At 56.7% G+C, this 17735-nt stretch overlaps 1 protein-coding gene across 6 annotated transcripts in view; it reads right to left on the bottom strand.

Annotated features, from left to right (window-relative positions):
• Positions 1–292: 292 nt before the first annotated feature.
• SH2D3C (SH2 domain containing 3C) overlaps positions 293–17735 on the bottom strand; it is a 30268-nt gene continuing 12825 nt past the window's right edge. For 2 of the 6 annotated variants that reach the window (XM_047829226.1, XM_047829232.1), the window contains 10 exons: positions 17338–17377; positions 10247–10375; positions 8675–9129; positions 7304–7443; positions 5203–5738; positions 4159–4274; positions 3433–3604; positions 2282–2393; positions 1705–1911; positions 293–896 (listed from right to left, as the gene is read on the bottom strand). In XM_047829226.1, coding sequence (XP_047685182.1) covers positions 721–896; positions 1705–1911; positions 2282–2393; positions 3433–3604; positions 4159–4274; positions 5203–5738; positions 7304–7443; positions 8675–9129; positions 10247–10375; positions 17338–17377 — 2083 coding nt within the window. In that variant the 3' untranslated portion in view covers positions 293–720. Of the gene's footprint in view, positions 897–1704; positions 1912–2281; positions 2394–3432; positions 3605–4158; positions 4275–5202; positions 5739–7303; positions 7444–8674; positions 9130–10246; positions 10376–14112; positions 16911–17337; positions 17378–17735 lie in introns of those variants that run through there. The other 4 variants (XM_047829227.1, XM_047829229.1, XM_047829230.1 and 1 more) reach the window with 4 other exon arrangements.

Raw genomic sequence — 17735 nt, 5'->3', positions numbered from 1 at the left:
CACCACTGGTCCGTGAGCTCCTCCAGGACCGGGACTGGGTTTTATTTATATTTGGGGCTCGAACCCATGAACCACGAGATCATGACCTGAGGTGAAATCAAGAGTCTGACACTCAACCGAATGAGCCACTCAGGCGCCCCCGGGACTGGATTTTAGTATTGGCTGTAACTCTGGCTCCTGGTAGAATCTGAAATGCCCCAGGGGCTAAGTATTCACCGTTGAATCACTTTTTCCCCTTTTCATCTGAGAAAAGATGCTTCCTTCCACCCCAGGGCCCCCTGAGAGACAGAAGAAAGAGTCATAAAAGTTTATTATATGAAAGAACGAACATGGCTTCTGTACATCTATTTACAGAACAGACAGACATATTTACAACCAGGTGGAGGCCTTGGTGTCCGGCAGGTGCCCCGAGAAGAGTGAGGAGGTGTGAAGGCTCTCTCCTGGCTCGAGCACAGGGCACCTCAGCAGGAAGGGGAGAAGCAGAAGCTGGAGGGAGGGAGAGGGTTCCGGTTCTTCCTGAAGGGAGACTTGGCGGGCAGGTAGCAGGTGGGACGGAGCTCAGGGTCCATGCAGGACCCTGGAAGTGCAACGGAGATCCTGGTTTGGGCCCAGAACATTCTTGGGCTGATCACAGTGTCTCTGGGGTGCTCTGGGGAAAGGTCTGTGCCCCCTCTGTCCCTGTTGCTGCCCGCAGCTGCAGAGGGGAGGGGTCCGTGGGGGTCACAGCTCGCTGGAGCGGACAGCAGGCTCCAGTTTGTGGGACAGGGCAGTGAGGACCTTGTCGAACTTCTCATAACGCCGGGCCTGGTTGCTGCTGGCGCCCTGGCTGCCCCAGAGGAGGCGCATCTGGAACTCAGTGCTGAACACCTCCAGGAGCTCTGGCCGGGCCTGGAACCCTGCAAGGCAGGGCACAGAGGTCAGGGGACTACCATCCAGCTGGGGAAGGCCTGGGGCTCCAGGGCCTTGTTCCTAAGGCACCTCCCCCAGCTCCACCAGGAATCGAGCAACGTTTACTGATGAACATGACCACATGTGCCATGTATAATATTTAAATCACTAGAATATAAAAATATTAATGTTAATTTGGGGGCATTTTTCTTTTCGTATTTTTCTGTAAGCTCCAAAGTTCTTTCTAAGAAACGAATACATTTTGCGAGTAAGTTTTTGCTAAGTAAAAAAAAAAAAATTGTTCTCTCTGAAAAAGAAAAAGGCAGGAAAAACAAACACCAAAATATTCTCCCCACTTGCCTCTGGATAACTGTGGGTGATTTTTGTTTTTTATTTCCTTTTTGCTCAGCTGTAATTTCCAGTTTATCTACAGTGAAGTTTCATGACTTAAATCATGCCTGAGGCAGTAAAAGATTGCTTTGCAAACAACCTTGTAAAGCAGCCCTGTTAGGATGTCTACTTCACAGATGGGAAGACTGAGGCTCAGAGAAAGATACACAGCTTTGGTGCTCTTTGAATCATCTCTATCCCTCCACCTGCACCAGATGCCTTCTGCTAACAGTTGAACTGATAAGTGAGTGAAAAACGGGTAAGAAAAAAAAAAAAAAAGAGGGAGTGGAGCAGGCAAGAGGGATGGAGAAACGCAAGTGGACGTTTGGAGGAAAGGGGAGAGCAAGTCCGGTGGAGGGAGGCCCGGCTGGCAGGACCAGTGACTTTCTCGCCACCCCCGCCCCCGCCATTCGATCGGTGACTCACCTTGCAGCTTGACCTCAGCGTTGGTGTGATACAGGCCTCCGTGGTGTGCCACTGTTCGGGCAGCCTCCAGGTGGGCCAGGATCACCTCCACACCGTGCTCTGTGCTGCCCCAGGGCTCAGGGCCCTCGGCGGGGGCCGAGTCACATTCCAGCAGAGTGATGAGCGGCAGCACATGGGGAAACGTGGTGTTGCTCAGCGGCGGGCCTTCTGCAGGGAGGGAGGCAGGTGCTTAGAGACCTTGGAGGCCCCACCATCCGCTCTGGGCCCAGGTAACAGGTGCGGCAGGGGGAGGGTCTTCCTGGGGTCCCTGACTGAGCCCCCAAGGCTCCCGACTCCCGAGGCAAGCCCCTCCTTGTGGATTCCTCCAGCTGAACCCACTGCAGCCTCGGCACAGCCCAGAGGGCCGAGCCTGGCCCTGGCTGCGGCACACACAGTCGCCAGGTGCAGAAAGTGAGCACAGGGAGAAGAGCCCACACTGAGCTCAGTCAAGCTCTCATCATCCACATTGCGAGGGTCTTTGCCGGCCCAGAGAGGGCTAGAGCCTGTCCGAGGTCACACAGCAAGGCGGGGGAAGTACCTTTGCCCTCGTTGAGGCTCTTGAGAAATGGCTTGAGCTTCTTCTCGTAGAGGATGGCACCCTCTGTGTGTCGCTGCCGAAGGGTCACCCACGTCTGCTCCAGCCGGGCAATCTGGGGAGATCAGACTGTGAGCGACCAGCCAGGAAAGGGGCCTGCACGGGCCACAGGCCACCCTGCTGAGTGGACACCCAGATATGGGATGATAATTATTATTATCATGGTCACCATTCACGTATCAGGGACTGTGCTGGCTGCATTTCACAGTCTCTCTTGAAGCCCTTGCAACAACTCATTTTACGGATGAGGGAACTAAGGCTCAGATAGGGAAATGACTTGCCCAAGGTCATTCCAAAATTAAGTGGCAGCGCTGGGAATTGAACCACGGCCTCTAGGACCCTGTGGTTCCTACTGACTCGGCACAGGAGAGCAAGTGTAGAGTGTGGATGAGGTTTGGGCTCTGAAATTAAACAGATCTGCTTCAAATCCCAACTTTTTCAGTCTCTGACTGTGTGACCTCAGGCAAGTACTGCTGTGCCTCCGTTTCTCCAGAAGTAAAATGGGACAGGGGCGCCTGGGTGGCGCAGTCGGTTAAGCGTCCGACTTCAGCCAGGTCACAATCTCGTGGTCCGTGAGTTCGAGCCCCGCATCAGGCTCTGGGCTGATGGCTCAGAGCCTGGAGCCTGTTTCCGATTCTGTGTCTCCCTCTCTCTCTGCCCCTTCCCCGTTCATGCTCTGTCTCTCTCTGTCCCAAAAATAAATAAACGTTGGAAATTAAAAAAAAAAAAAAAAAAAAGAAGTAAAATGGGGCAATAGAGGCACTTACTTCACAAGATCGTTTTGAGGAATCAGTGCTTGTAAAGTACTCCGTGTAGCACCTAGCATATACTAAGTGCTTGCTAGATGATAGCCATTTTATATTTATTCTTGAAATTCATTTAATATTTGTCACTCATTTTACAGGTGGGTAAACTGAAGCCCCAAGAAGGGGAAAGACTCGGACTCAGTTCTCACAGTTACCTTTGCACAAAGGCTGCCTAAAAGTCACAAAGTTCTTCCTGATCCAATGTACAGTCATCGCAAAGGATCGTATCCCAGGGCTCCTCCACACAGCGACTACCTGAAGCCCAGCTCGAGATGCACCCCTCTGTACCTGAGCCATATCTAGGGCGCCCATGACCGCAGCGAAGCTGAACATGTTGCCCATGGTCCCCCGAAGTTCCGCCGCCAGCTGGATGGTCTTGTGCAGAAGCGCTGCCCGCTCCTCGGCGGAGCCCGTGCAGCCCAGGATGTCCACGGCCAGCATGATGGACATGGTGTGGAACCTGTCGGAGCCGCCAGGTCAGAGGGGAGGGGTCCTGTCACTGCTTGTGGTTGGGCGCCGAGGAGCGGAGGGGGCCGAGCCCAAAGTGACAGGTTGGAAAGGGTCAATGAGATTGGGGGGCGTGGCCAGAGCGAGGGAAAGCAAGCCCAAGGGCTTCTGATTGGTCAGTATAAGTCGGGGGTGGGGCCAGAGGCTTTTGAGCGCCAGGCTGAGGGGCTTGTGATCGATCAGCGGAATTCACCCGGCTGAACAGATTTAGGAAAGAAGAGTAGCTGGAGCTGATGGGCGGGGCCAAGGCTCGTGGAGTGTGATTGGTCAAGAGGGCGCAAAAGATGAAGCCGGAGATAAGAGGACTCAGTCTTTTGGGAAACCAGAATTGCTTGGAGCTGGACCCCGAGAAGTAGCGAGTCGTCGATGGATAGAGGGCGTAGCCAGAATCCATGGGAGCAGGGCTGAGAGACTCTGATTGGCTAACCAGCCAAGCAAAAGGTCCGCGAGGTAGCCCGGGGTTCCCCCCACCCTCCTCGAGTCCTCGAGCGCCGGTGCTTGCCTTACCTTTCCAGCAGGTCTAGTCGTAGCTGCCGGCCATGGGGGAGGGTGAGCAGCTCCATGCCCCAGCGGACTCCCATTAGGGTCTGCATCTCCTTGGTAACGCCCAGTATCCTAGCAACCTGCAAGGACGCCCAGAGGGCTGATTAATTTCCTGTCGCGGCTGGCCCCAGCCATCTGGGAGTCAGAGAGCTTTATCTAGGAGGGCAGCGTGGCTGGGAGGCCGGGTTTGAATTCCAGCTCTAACCCTCTGCCATGGAGCAAATGAACCTCATTTTCACGGAAATGAGGGACAAACGGGAAAATGCCCAGAGGTGTTTGATCTGTGCTAGAGGTGACCAGGATACTCTTATTCCAGAAGGCAAATCTCAGACCCAGGGAGGGAAAGGGCTTGTCCAAGGTCGCACACTGGGCCGAGAACCCAGAAATGCTCCCTTCACACCTAGCCCTCTCCACAGGGCAATATCTCTACCCCCCTTTTCTTGCTTCCTGAGCTCAGAGACCAATGTGGCCTCCAAATGAAGTAATCAGTGCCCCCTCCCAAAACTTCAGAGGGAGAAACTGAGGTGCAGAGAGAGTCTGGGTCCTTAGATGGTCAAGATTCATTCAAGCAAAGGCCCAGGCATTGACAATTTAGGAGTCTAGGTTATGAGTTTTGCTTATTTTGTCCACTAGGGGGCATGGGGGCTGGTAGTCTTGGCTTCTACATTTTACATTCCCCGGGAACAGCCAGGCTGACTCTTAGCAAGCTGAAAAAGTGCCCCAGGGAGCCATACACCGCGAACTTTCCCCACTGCCCAGTTCTAGTGCCAAACTGGAGGAAGCAAGACTATCTTGTTTTTTGTTTAAAAGGAGAAAATGAAGGCGCAGAGAGGTAAAGTGATCAGCCCAAGAGTCACACAGCAAGTAAAGGACACCTGTGAAGCCAGAATCCAGGCCCACTAGCTATACTTGGGGAATTTAGGGGCCAGCTCCTCACCACCCCGACCTCTGTCCCAAAGCCAGAGGACAGAGGTGTTCTCTCTGCCCTGGTGCTCACCCAGCACCTACCAGGCAGTCAACTTTGGTGACGTGCCGGGCCAGCGTCCGGGCATCCACCTCTGCTAGCAGCTCCTTGACCTTGCGCAGGAGGCCCACCTCCAGTGGCCGGTTATCCTTGGGGATCAGTAGGGACTGGAAGGTGGCTGGGTTGAAGGAAGAGGTGGCTTCCACAATGGGGACCGTGAAGGCCCTGCCCCAGTCCCCCTCGGGGGCCCCATTTTCTGACAGTTCCTTTAGCCTCTCCCCGTAGCTCCTGGCCTGCCGGCTGGAGGCCTCAGCTGCTGCCCACTCTCGGCTGCCACGGACAGGAGGCTGGAGCTGGCAGTAATGGCCAGAGTCCGGGTCACTGTAGCTGCTAAGCGACGGTGATGGGGAGGCCTTGCAGAGCGTGTGGGAGGGACTGGCATAAGGGCCCTTGTCCGATTCCCCAGGGGGCTTTGGGGCACTTCCAGGACACAGCTGGGGTTCACTGGAGCGGCGGGTGACAGGGGAGGCAGGCAGCGCTGTGGCAGAGGGAGCTGCAGGGGCGGCGTGGACACGGGTCACTGCGGGGAGATAAAGGGAGAGAACTAGTTACCAGGGCTCCCCATCCAGTGAGGTTCTACCCTCTTCCCAAAGGACAGGCTCCATCCACCCTACAGGGGTGATGCCCCCACCTCCCTGCACCCAAGCCAGGCCCAACAGGCTCCGGCAAACTGACCGGGCCTCTATGACGCTCTTAAGTCGTCTGGACCCCAGGAATTCACACGCTCCTACCCTAAGGCTGCTGCAGCCTTGGGGAACCACTGAACTACTTGGAGATTTCCATGACTCAGGGATGCTAATAAGCCCTTGCTGGGAGTTCACTGTGTGGAATTGTTTCTCAGGGAATTAGCACTAATGATTCATTGAGGACACATGTGCCAGGAGCTGGTGCCATGCTGGCAATACCCCCGTCGGCCACGGCAAAACCACCGTCCAAAATTAGAGGTGATGGATATTGAGCTCTTACTCCCTGCAAGATCCTTCTTTGCACATCAGTCCACTTAACCCTAACATCCTGGGAAGCAAGTATTTTCATGATCATTCTACCACGAAAACACTGAGGCTCAGGGAGGTGAACCGATCTGCCTGAGCTCTCCTACCCAGCAAGGGATACGGCTGGGGTTTCAGTCCTCAACCCTGGATGCTTTACACTGCCATGTTGCTTAGAAAATGCCCCATAAATAATCTGTGGCAAGGAATTTTAGCTTTTGCCCTCAGGGGAGTTGTTTGGCAGGGAAGTTTGTAGTGATGACAAGTCCGCGGGCCTGTGCTTAGGGAGGGATTTGTGACACCCTGTGTAGGCCGTGCTGCACCAGAGCCCCTGCAGGCAAAGGTTCCTTCCAGAACGCCCGCCTCCCTGCACACTTTGCCTGCCACGTGGACAATATGCACTATGGCCCGTGGAAAACACTCGGTTTTTTTACCTTCAGAAACGAAGTAGTGGCATGTGTCTGCAACAGGAATTTTCTTTATATCAAAAAAAAAAAAAAAAAAGGCACAGTGCTCTGTACTTGCTGCTCAATTTTGCTACGACCCTGAAACTGCTCTAAAAAAATTCAAGCCTATTTAAAAGGAAAAAAAGAAAGAAAGAAAGAAAAAAGCACAAGACTAGCCTGTCTGAGCCAGCCATTTGGAAGCAAGGATGCGTTAAGTCCCAGCCAACGCAGGGCCCGGTAGGACACCCTACATGTGAAAGGCGCTTGACCCGTGGGGGCTGAGTATTGCTGTATAAGCCCACTTCCCAGCATTTGAGGCCAGGTTCAGTAACACAGCGAGCCTTTAACGGGCTTCACTGCATTCTGGAGAATGCACTGGAAACCTCTTCATGCACAGTGCCTAGTGCCCAGTAAGGGCTCAACAAATCACTGCTGAATGAATGAGCCACGGATATGTTTTGTGTGTCAATATCAGTAGTTCTGCTGGCTGGTTTTTAGTGTAAATTCTTACAGGGCATCATTCTCAGTAAAGAGGTAGAAACACACTCACACACTGTAACGGAAGTCATCAAAGATGGAGCACACGTGCACATACAAGGTCACTCCCACTAGATCCCCCCCACCTGGCCCTCCCCCTCCAGTGGCCATACCAGTACTGTAGGCGGGGGAGCTGGGACTCTCAGAGATGGGAGACATGGGCGAGTGCAGGTCTGGGATCTGGTCCATGCTGAGGGCACAGTTGCGGATGGATTCCCGGGGGTGGGGCAGTGATGTGCTGTGGAGCAGATACCTTCATGAGCAGAAAGCCCAGAGGGCAGAGTCCTCAGCTGGCCTTAGGACTGTCACCTCTCCCTCCATCCTAGATTGACTGAACTTCAGAGGCAGAAAAGGCTTGGGGATTGTAGAGTCCAACCCCCCGATTGGCAAATACAAACCCGAAGCCCAGAGGAGGAAGTGTTTGTGCAGTCCACCACCCACACAACTGCTCTCTTCCCGGAGAACCTTGCCCCCACTTGGAGAACTGTCTGGGAAGTAGGCCTAGCAGAAAGGATGGGGAGCCTAAGGGAACTACGCCCTCCAGCCTGGCACCTCCTCACTGCTCCCACACTATGTTCAGAATGTCAGATCCTGGCACAATTACGGTCACTGGTTCTAAACCACAGGCAAAGCAGCTACTGCCCAAAGGGTTTCCAACCAGCAATTTCTTGGCTGATGGCACCCAGCGCAGGCCTAGGGAGATGGGACCCATGCAAGTGCTGGTGGCACAGGACGGCAGGTCTCTTTGCCAAAGGCCGGGGAGGCCATAGGAATTAGGGGTATAGACTTTGGAGTCGCGGACCTGCATTTGAACCTCGGTCTCACCCTTCTCCAGCAAGTGGCTTCGCCTCTCTAAACCTATCTCCTCATCTGTAAGGTGGGTGTGTACACAGGACCCAGCTCCTGTGGACATGGGAGTTGACGAGCCTGGGCACAGAGAGCCTGGGCACCAGCACAGGGCAGGGTGCACACTGGGATCTCAGGAATGAGTCGCTGCTGTGGCTTTTCCCGGCCTCGTCTCACGCCGCCCCAGAAGCAACCAGGTGTCACCAAAATGTTGTCGGGACGTCCCATGCCCTGTGCAGTGGTTTGCGCACTGCAAAGCCCTCCTCTCTGATGCCCGCCTTACCCGAGGCAGGTGGGTGGGGAGGGGTAGCAGCGGTGGCAGGGACAGGACGGCAGCCAGGGGTCCCCCTAGGCCAGGGGGCTGAGTAGGGGCCCTTTATGGGCAGGAACGTAGTCGTGAGAAAGGAGGAGGGGCAGGGCCCAGAGAGCTCAGCTAGTCATGGCAGAGCTGAGGCTGCCTGGAAACCCTTCGCTCGCCCTTCCTCTTCCTCGCTGCAGGAAGGACACCGAGGCTCCAGGACAATAATTCTGCCCAGTTCAGTGTGGCTGGGCCTTCTGTCCGTCACTAGCACTCTGATGACTGATACCCCGACTTGACAAATGGGGAGACGGAGGCCTAGGGTGGGGTCCTCGCTTACCTGGTGGGGCAGCCATCGCTACGGGTGACCTTGTCGGCGGTGAGCCCGTCAGTCATGGTGACGCTGCGCCGCTTCATGTGGCTGCCCTTGGGGCCCGAGGGGCTGGCGGGGCCGGCAGCCTTGCCACTGCCCTGGCCCAAGCCATAGCAGGCCTCCAGGTAGCGCAGCGGGAAGGTGCGATTGACGGGGCAGTAGATGATGGCCCCGCTCTGTTCGGACACAGCCTTGCGACTGCCCACGTGGTACCGCACGAGGGCGGGCACGTGGTCGAAGCTCTCCTGCTCAAACAGGTACTGGATGTGGGTGTAGCTCTCACCCGCCTTCACCACGACCTTGTTGATCTTGAAGTGCAAGGCCTGGTTGCGCCAGCGGCAGGTGAGGACATAGTCACCCAGGCTGGTGAGTGAGTCCCGGATGAGGAAGTCGCCATTGCGCTGCACCAGGGTCTCGGATACCTGTGGGAGGCAGTGGTCAGGCTGGAGTAGGGCAGGGGCAGGAGAGGGCCAGACCCAGGATCTGGGAGACGCAGTGAACAGAGATATCTAAAGTTTGGGAGGGGGGAGGCAGTGACCCAGATTCAAGGGGGCGATGCAGCCACAGGCCCTGGGTGTGGTGCACAGAGGCTCAGGAATGGGAGGAATAACACCCTGGAATGTGTGTCACGGGGACACCGAGTCTGGGGGCACTGGCGGTCACACGATCTGGAACTCAGGTCTCAGACCTTCTCCTTCTTAGGGCCCGAGCTGGACAGAGTGAATTCCCAATCCTCATTCCTCCAAGGACCCTGTGTTCTCACATGGCTCTGGGCCTTCATACCCTCCGGCTGCTTTTTCTGCCTGGACCAACCTTCCCACCCTGCCCACCTGATGAACTCTTATCCATCTTTCACTGGCCTCTCTCATCAGTGCCCCCTCCTCAGTGCTCGCCCACATTCCCTGCTGGGCACTCCATTCTTGCACTTCCTCCACTGGGCTCTGACTGCCTACCCGTCAGCCCCCACCTTGGACTACCAGCCCTCTGGGGAAGCCACCACCCCTTTTCTCTCTGCATTCTTGGTGCCCAGCACAGGGCCTGACAGAGTCGATGCTTGACAAACACTGAGAGCATGGTGAGAGAGGGAATAGGTGACTATCAGCCTGTCTGTGCCTCAGCCCAGAAACTCAACTGTGCCAAAACTGAGAATCCTTGGCATTGACACTCACTAGCCAAATGCACGAGAGGCCAATGTATAGGCCCATAGGAATAACATTTAAAAGTAATAGTAATAACAACATTAATAATAACGTGGAGTTTACCGCATATCAGGCATCAAGTTTAAGCACTTTAATTCCCACAACAACCCTTTAAGGTAGCTACAATCATTATTCTCCATCTCTTAGATGGAGAAACAGGCTCAGAGAGGTGAAGTGACTTGTACAAGGTCACACAGTCAGTAAATGACAGAGCTAGACCTCGTTGCCATCCACTCAGATTGAATCTACCAAGCAATGGGTCAGAGCCTATCTGGGCAGGGCTGGCCAAGGTGGTGGATGGAAGCATCTAGGGCTGAAGTCCCACCCAGGGTCCACTCACCTCACGGGGGATGCGGCCATGGTACCAGGCATGGCTGCGGAGATCTGTGCTGCTGAGTTTGAGTTCCTCCTCCAACTCCTTGTGCAGTTTCTCAGGTGAGGAGTCCAGGATGTACTTCTCCTTGGAGAACTGGGCAGGAGACAGCAAAGAGTTGGCTTCCAGTCTGAAGCCCCCTTCCTTCTTCTCTCCCACCCCCTCCCCACCCCAGGTGAACTGCTTCCATCCTTGGACCCTGGGAAGACTTAGGCACAGGCTCCAGAAAGGTCCTCACCCGTGAGTCCCTAGACCAGCAGGAATAAGGAAATCTCAATCAGTCCTACTATGTTCCAGACCCTGTGCTATGTGCCAGGAGTAAATGAGGCAATAAACAAACCAGTCCCTGTCCTCAAGGAAGCTCCTAGTCTAGGAGGGGAAGCAAAAGCGACATGAACATTTGAGCAGAATAAGGTCAGCACCACCGTACTGGACAGCGGCAAAGACCCGAGCGGCTTTTAGGAGGCAGAAGATAAAGTGTAGGCGAGGTAGAGTGGTCCAGGAAGCCTTCCTGGAGGGCGTGGAAACAACAAAACACTCATCCTGCACCAAAAACACCGAACAGATCTTGCCTTGGGAGAGGGAGGATTTCTACAGGGGGATCTGGGAGGTAAGGCAGCAGGTACCCAGGAAAAGGCATGGACAAAAACTTAGGGCTGGGTGGACGAGGATACATTCTGGGATGCTGAATTATACAGTGGAAGGCTGGAGGAGGCAGCTATAAACAGGGAAGCAGAGGCCCCCACACAGACATCTCTGCTGTCCTTTACAATTCCCAAAGCCCTTTCTACCTTGCCATCTCAAGCAATCCTGGCCAGATGGGGAAACTGTGGCCAAGCAGAGAAGCCAAAGGGCACTCAGTGGAGTTAATGCCCAGGACTACCCCCTCCCACCTGCCAAAGAGGGAGACTCCTGGTTTCCTGGTTACTGTGGCCCAGGGTTGAATACCTAAGAGCAGAGGGAGGGGAGTTCCTGCCGCCAGGTGCACCCCCACCATGAAGCCCTGCCCAGTCCTGGCTGTGCCATGTGAGTTCTCTGGGCCTCAGTTTCCTCCTCTGCAAAATGGGCTTAATGACAGAACCTGCCTCATTGGATTCCAAGGATGAAAGGAGATAATACTCCAGAGGACCCATAGATGTCCTTGTCACTGTGAGGACATGTGAAATTACTTTCTCTCCCTTCCCCCAACTCCAGGCCCCAAAGATGACTGCTCTAGGATAGGTAGACTGACCCTGAACTGGCCAGGACAGATGAAAGGGACACTAGAGGGCCTGGCTTCGGTCCAGGTGACAGTCTTTCCCCAGGACCCCCTACTCACTGGGTCCAAGGGTCCTCCAGTCCACTCCCTGCCTTTTCAGACTTCTCAAAGATCTCAGAGCCTAACTCTGCAGCTCCATTCCCCACCCCTCTGCTCCCACACTGCCTCAGTTTACCCCAACCCACACTGCTCCCAAAATACTCTAATTCCCAGCTTCAGCGATATCTAGAGTCTCTGACTTCATTATTTCAACAATGATTAAGCCCCCATTCTGGGACAGGTCCTGTGCTAGGGGCTGAGGCCCCAAGGTCATCAGGACGGGTGACTTCTGCCTTAGAGGAGCCATGCAATTCCAGGTTTTCTGAATGGTTAGAGATGCACAGAGAGCTCTGGGAGCTAAGAGAGTCCCTCCTCATCTAGTCAGGGAGAAGACTCCCTGAAGAGGTGATGTTTCCACAGAGGCCTGCAGAAGGACTGGATGAGCCCAGCAAAAGCATCAAGGCAGGGTGGCAGACAGGCAGACAGGTGGGCAGAGAAGAGCTTCTGGGAAGAAAGTGGCAGAGCCAAGGTCCTGGGGTGGGGGAAAGTTTCAAAGGGCCAAGAATGATGGGGGCAGGTGGGGCAGGGCTGTCAGGCTGCTGTGGGGGGCTGGAGGCCACAGAGGGCTTTTCAAGATTCAGTCTGCTGTGTGGAAAGTGGCTTAGTGCTTTCCAGGCAAAGGCAGGGGAGGGTGGGGCACAGGGTGGGGACTGGGGAAAGGGTGTTTGTTTATGTAGCCTTTGACCGGGTATGGGGAAAGAGGGTGGAGGGGTCAGAGAGGATTTGAGATGGGGATCCTGGGAGGACAATGAGATACTCTCCAAGGTGAGAAAGGCAGGAGCAGGAGCAGCTTGGTGATGGGCACATGAAAACCTGGGCATTGAGAAGTGTGTAGGGCTCTGGGACAGATGGGGGGGGGGTCAGTGATGGTACAGGTGCTCAGGAAAAGACAGGTTCTGGGGATGGGGATTCTGTACATCCTCCTCCACCCCGGGTAGAAACTGATACCCCCAAAGGGCAGTTAGGCCAAGCACTGAACTGGGGTGGGGGTCCCCTCAGATACCTACGCTTCTGTATGGAGTTCCCTATTCTTCGGGGTCCTTGGTCTCCCTCCTTACATCACCCCACACCCTGGGGAGGGAAGACTGCGAGTCACAGGGGAGAGGACAACAGTACCCCAGCCTTCTGGAGTTCTCCTTGATAAAAAGCATGTAACTAAGAACTCACCCCAGTTCCACAGCTGGAGCAAGACGGACATGGGGCAACGAAGGGGAGCGGGTTGTGCGGTAAAGAACCTGGCCACCAGACTCTGCCCGCCACTGTGTGACCTTGCGCTAGTCATTTTCCCTCTCTGAGCCTGAGTAGCCTCATCTGTAAAGGGGGTGGGGGTGGGGGTGGGGTACTGGGATCCACTTTTTCAATGGTCACGGAAAGAATCTGGGGTAACCAACTTTGTCCTCCCACATACTGAGGGTAGGGAGCCCTCGGGTCCTTGTGCCCTCCTCCTCACTCTCGACTTGGGGGTCCCCAGCTCCCAAAACTGGGGGTGGGGGGTGGGGGGGGGGCGTTGCGGGCTGGGGCGCGAATGCAGCATCCTTGAGCTCGGCGCACCCCTATTGGCCAGAGATGATCTCACCGCCTCCCCGCCTGCGCGCGCCTCATTGGCCAGTGCGGGGATGCTGCGCTCCGCCGCCGGCGGGGCCGTCATTCAGGCGGGCTCGGAGCGTGTGTGTGAGCCTCGCGGAGCGCAGAGGTGACGCGCCCGCCGTCCCCCAGGGGTCTCCGGAGGCAAAAGCGCAGAGACCCTCGGTCAGGGTCTTGACCCCTAAACCCCAGCCCGAGCCCAGCAAGCACCCCCCCCCCTCCAGCTTCCTACGGTCTGGCAACCCCAAGCAAGGCCATTCCCAGATGATGCTCCGCAGAGAGGCGGGGTCCGGGTCCTCCCCTCCACCCCCTTCCGTTTAACCCTTTCACCGCCGCGGCGCGGTCCCGCACTGCCCGGCCGGCTGGGCTGGGAGCCCCGCGCCCCGAGCCTGCCCTAGTCCACCTAGAGGGCGGGAGGCTGGCGGGCTCCCTGGCCCCAGCCCCGGCACCCGCAGCATCCCTTCAGCTTCGCGCCCCTCACTCAGCCTTCGGACCCCAGCCCAGAGCCCCCGGTACAATGGGGAGCCAGCCTGCCCCGGTCAGCCGCAGGGGCCGGAGCGCTCGCTGGAGGACCGGCAGGACGCCGGGGGACCGCAGCTCCCGGTACCCAGTGCCCCAGCTCAGCTCCTCCTGAGAAGGCAGGACCCGAACGACAGTCCCGCAGCCCCGAGTCCCGGGAGCGGCAGCCCGGACCCTCACCCTGCGGAGCGACTGGGCGCCCAGAGGTGAGGCTGGGGCGACCCCGCCCCCTCCCGCAGCCCCGGCCCCTGCCCCGGCCCCGCCAGACCCTGCGAGGCGCCCCCGCGCTGAGGCTCGCGGCCCCCGGGGCCCGGGGCGGAGCGGCCGGGGTCCCAGCCCGGAGCGCCTGGCGGGGACCGAGCCGCCCCCTCACCTGCACCTGCACGAAGGAGCCGCGGTAGAAGCAGCAGGCGGCGGCCGACAGGGCGCTCCACAGGCTGCACCGCTCGGTCATGGTGGGGCCGGGCGTCCGGGGCCGGGCCGGTGCGGGGGGCGGCGGCCGGCGGGGCAGGGGCGCGGGGACCGACCGGGCTGGGCACCGGCTGCGCGTGCCTCTCGGCGGCGCGATTACCTCATCGCCTTGGCGGGGGAGGAGCGGGGAGGCGGGGCGGGGAGACCCCACCCTCCGGCCGGCCAGGGGAGGGGAGGGGGCCATTGTTCCTCCCTCCGCCCGCCCCCCGCTCCCCGCCCCTCGCCCCGCGCGCTCCAGCCCCGCAGGGCTGCCTGGAGTCGGGGGATGCGGAGCAGAGGACCAGCCTAGGGGGGCGGTCACGGAGGGGCAGCGGGATGGGGTGGGGATGCCTGGGCTCGGGGTGGGGTGGGGGGGGGGGTCCTGCCTCCCCTACTCGCCGTACCCTGTACCCTTCGCTGACCCGGGGCGGGCAAAGACTTTGAATTAAATCGTATCCAAAGCCGGAAGCAAACCCCTGTACGCGTTTGACCAAATCCTTTGTGGCCTCGGGAAATCTCCCAGAGCCCAGGATTTCTCCCCTCTGACTCGGAATCAGGGACTCTGCTGAGAATTATCACCGGATGCTGATCTGACAGACTCTGGGGGTGCAGAGAGCCAGTAAGGCTCAATGCTTAGGGCACCAACCTGGGTTCACCTAGCAGTGCCCCCACCTCCACCCCACCATCCCCTCCTCTTGGAGCCCAGGTTCACTCATCTGGAAAACATACCTGTGCTGACCTCATACAACCCTCCTGAGCCTCGGCTGAGTTGATGCACGTTAAGTTGCCAGGCATGAAGTAAGTGCTCAGTAAATGCATGCTACTATTTTCAAGCTTATTGCCGGGGCTTTTTGTGCTGTGATTAAAGAGAGTCATCGCTGACTCTGCATCAGTCAGGCCTAAGGTACAAATCCTTGTGACAGGCTGTGTGACATTAGGGATGTGAGTCCACCTCGCCGGGCTTCAGTTGTTTGATTCTTTTCTGCAAACACATCTGAAGCTCTGAGCAGGGAGCTTGGAGTTTTATGGTCTTGGAACTTGGGAACCCTTGCTTTAGAATCAAAGTATTCACATCAGGGTCTGAGAACCCTGGAGTTCCTTAAGCTGGTGCCTCGGGGCAGGAACGGACTTTTGGTAACTGGCTATTGATTTTACCACCGTCTGAGGCTTGAAGCTAAACCGAATGTTCTTTTGACCGCACCCGTTAGAGAACCGTTTAATCAGTTCCAGCCAGCAGGTATTATTTCTTTTATAATATTTTTAAAATACATTTTTTTTAGCCCCATACACTAAAGGAAAAATACAAAGTTACTAATCCTCACAGGGATCTTACTACCACCAGTGATGGGGATCTCACTACCTTGCCAGGTGACTGAGAATTGTGGGCTGCTGAAATGTGTGCCCTGTGGGTCCTACCCACTGGCTTTGGTGCCAGTTCTCCCTAAGGCCTCTGTCCCTCTGTGGTGCAAGGGCTCTAGATAAGGAGCCAGGGCGAGATTCCCAGAGCAGCTACAGTTCAACTTGCTGCAGCCCGGGGCTGCACTTTCTGGGCTCACCCAGCTTGCCTTCTGACCCTTGCCCACACTCCTGCCTCTGCTTGGATCACTCAAGTGCCTATCTCTGCTTACCTTTGCTCCTTCTCAGCTTTTCCTCTGGGGACAGGATTGTGGTGAACATTCCTGTCAACCCCAATGGCTTGGCTTCAACGCTTCCTCCTCCAGAAAGCCTTCCTCGATCTCCCGCTCCCCACCTCCCAAGGTCCCCTACATCCTGAGCTCCAATAGCTTCCTTCACTAGTCACGAACACAGAGTTTTATAGGCAACATCTCAGATGATGGAACGTTCCTGAGGTCAGGAGCCAGGCCAGCCTGCTCTATTCCAGGCCCAGCAACCCTACTTATGGGGATGGACTCATTGAGCCCACAGCAATCCTAGGTGGGAGGGGCCTCTGCTACCACATAGGTGAACACTGAGGCTCAGAGAGGTGACCCACATACCCAAAGTCATGTAGCAAGTAAGTGGCAGGTCTGGGACTAAAATTTGGGTCTGCTGGATTACAAAACAAAGCCCAAACCACTCTGTATGATTTTGTCCTGGTCCCCATGTGGACCAGGAGCCCTTTGAACACAAGACCTGGACCTCCTGCCTCTGCTGTATGCTCCGTACTCAGCAGGCAGCCTGGCCCAGTGCGGGTGCTCCCGGAGGCGGAAGGCCAAGGACTTTGTCCGTGGCCTTGGCATCAGATAAAATTGGATAGCAGGGGCGCCTGGGTGGCTCAGTTGGTTAAGCGTCCTGCTTCGGCTCAGGTCATGATCTCACGGTTCGTGAGTTCAAGCCTCGCGTCGGGCTCTGTGCCGACAGCTCAGAGCCTGGAGCCTGCTTTGGATTCTGTGCCTCCCTCTCTGTCTGCTCCTCCCTCGCTCAGTCTCTGTCGCTCAAATTTGAACTGCAATCTCCGTTCTGCCCCGTGGTAGCGGTGTGTGGCTGTGGGCAAAATCACTGTGCATCTCTGGGCCCCAAGTTTCCCAAACGTAGATGGGTACACAGGAAGACCTTCCCTGCCCAGCGATGAGGGAAGAAGTCAAAGACCTCCTTCATGTACAGAGCTCATAACTGTCTCCCTTCCGGTGCTGGCAGCCAGCACAGGGCTCTGCACACAGTAGGCACCCAAGACGTAAAGCTACTCTCGTTATCATCATCGTCTCAAAACTGCATCCTCAACATTCCCAGCGCCCGGGACAAATTAAGTGTGTGGCAAACATGAGCTGCATCCATGATCTGTGATGAAAACTGAGGCACCTTTTCTTGCTCCCACCTCTCAACATCAGCACATGCTCAGAGACCGCGTGGGATTGGGGCTCCGCGGTCTGTGTAGGGAGACATCCTCCGGGCCCTGTCCAGCTGGCAGGTGGGTGGGGTCTGGTGGTAACAAACAGTGGGGTGTCCTGTGTTTGGGGCTGGGAGACAATGGCATGGGAAGAAGGTCCTCGGGAGTGAAACCAGAGCCCAAGCTCCGCACCGACCCCGGGACCCTCTCCTCCGGGGAACAGGCAGTGAGGTCCCGCTCCCAAGAAGGCTCAGAAAAGAACTCTGCCCTTCATGGAACAGGCTCTGAGCTGTCCAGTGTCCCCTGCCCAGCCCCTCTTACCTTCACGTAGTCCCCGCCAGCCTCTGGTTCGCCAGCAGCCCTGGAAGGAGAGAAGAGAGCTGAGTGTGCCCAGCCCTACCTGGATCCCCAGCTGCCAGCTTCTGCCCACCTGCCTGGTGCCAGCATCTGGCCCTCAAGGGCCCAGAGGGCTAATCCTGAAGCCAGGAGGGGGGCATTGCAGCTGACAGCGCTCACTCTCCAGCTGTGTGACCCCACACAAATCCCCTTACCTCTCTGGGGCAGTGGTGGGCTGGGGGGGGGGGGTCCTACCTGAGAACTGGGGATAATGACAGCCTCTGCCTCCCTGGGTTGTCGCCAGGACTCCAGGAGCTGATAAATGTTCCATACTTCCCAGATCACTGTCTTCACCCAGCTTCAGAGCATCCAAGTGTTCTCAT

The sequence above is a fragment of the Prionailurus viverrinus genome, chromosome D4, assembly GCF_022837055.1.
Source record: "Prionailurus viverrinus isolate Anna chromosome D4, UM_Priviv_1.0, whole genome shotgun sequence".
Taxonomy (NCBI): Eukaryota; Metazoa; Chordata; class Mammalia; order Carnivora; family Felidae; genus Prionailurus; species Prionailurus viverrinus.
The sequence above is the reverse complement of the archived record's forward strand: the minus strand, read 5'-3'. Positions and strand labels throughout refer to the sequence as shown.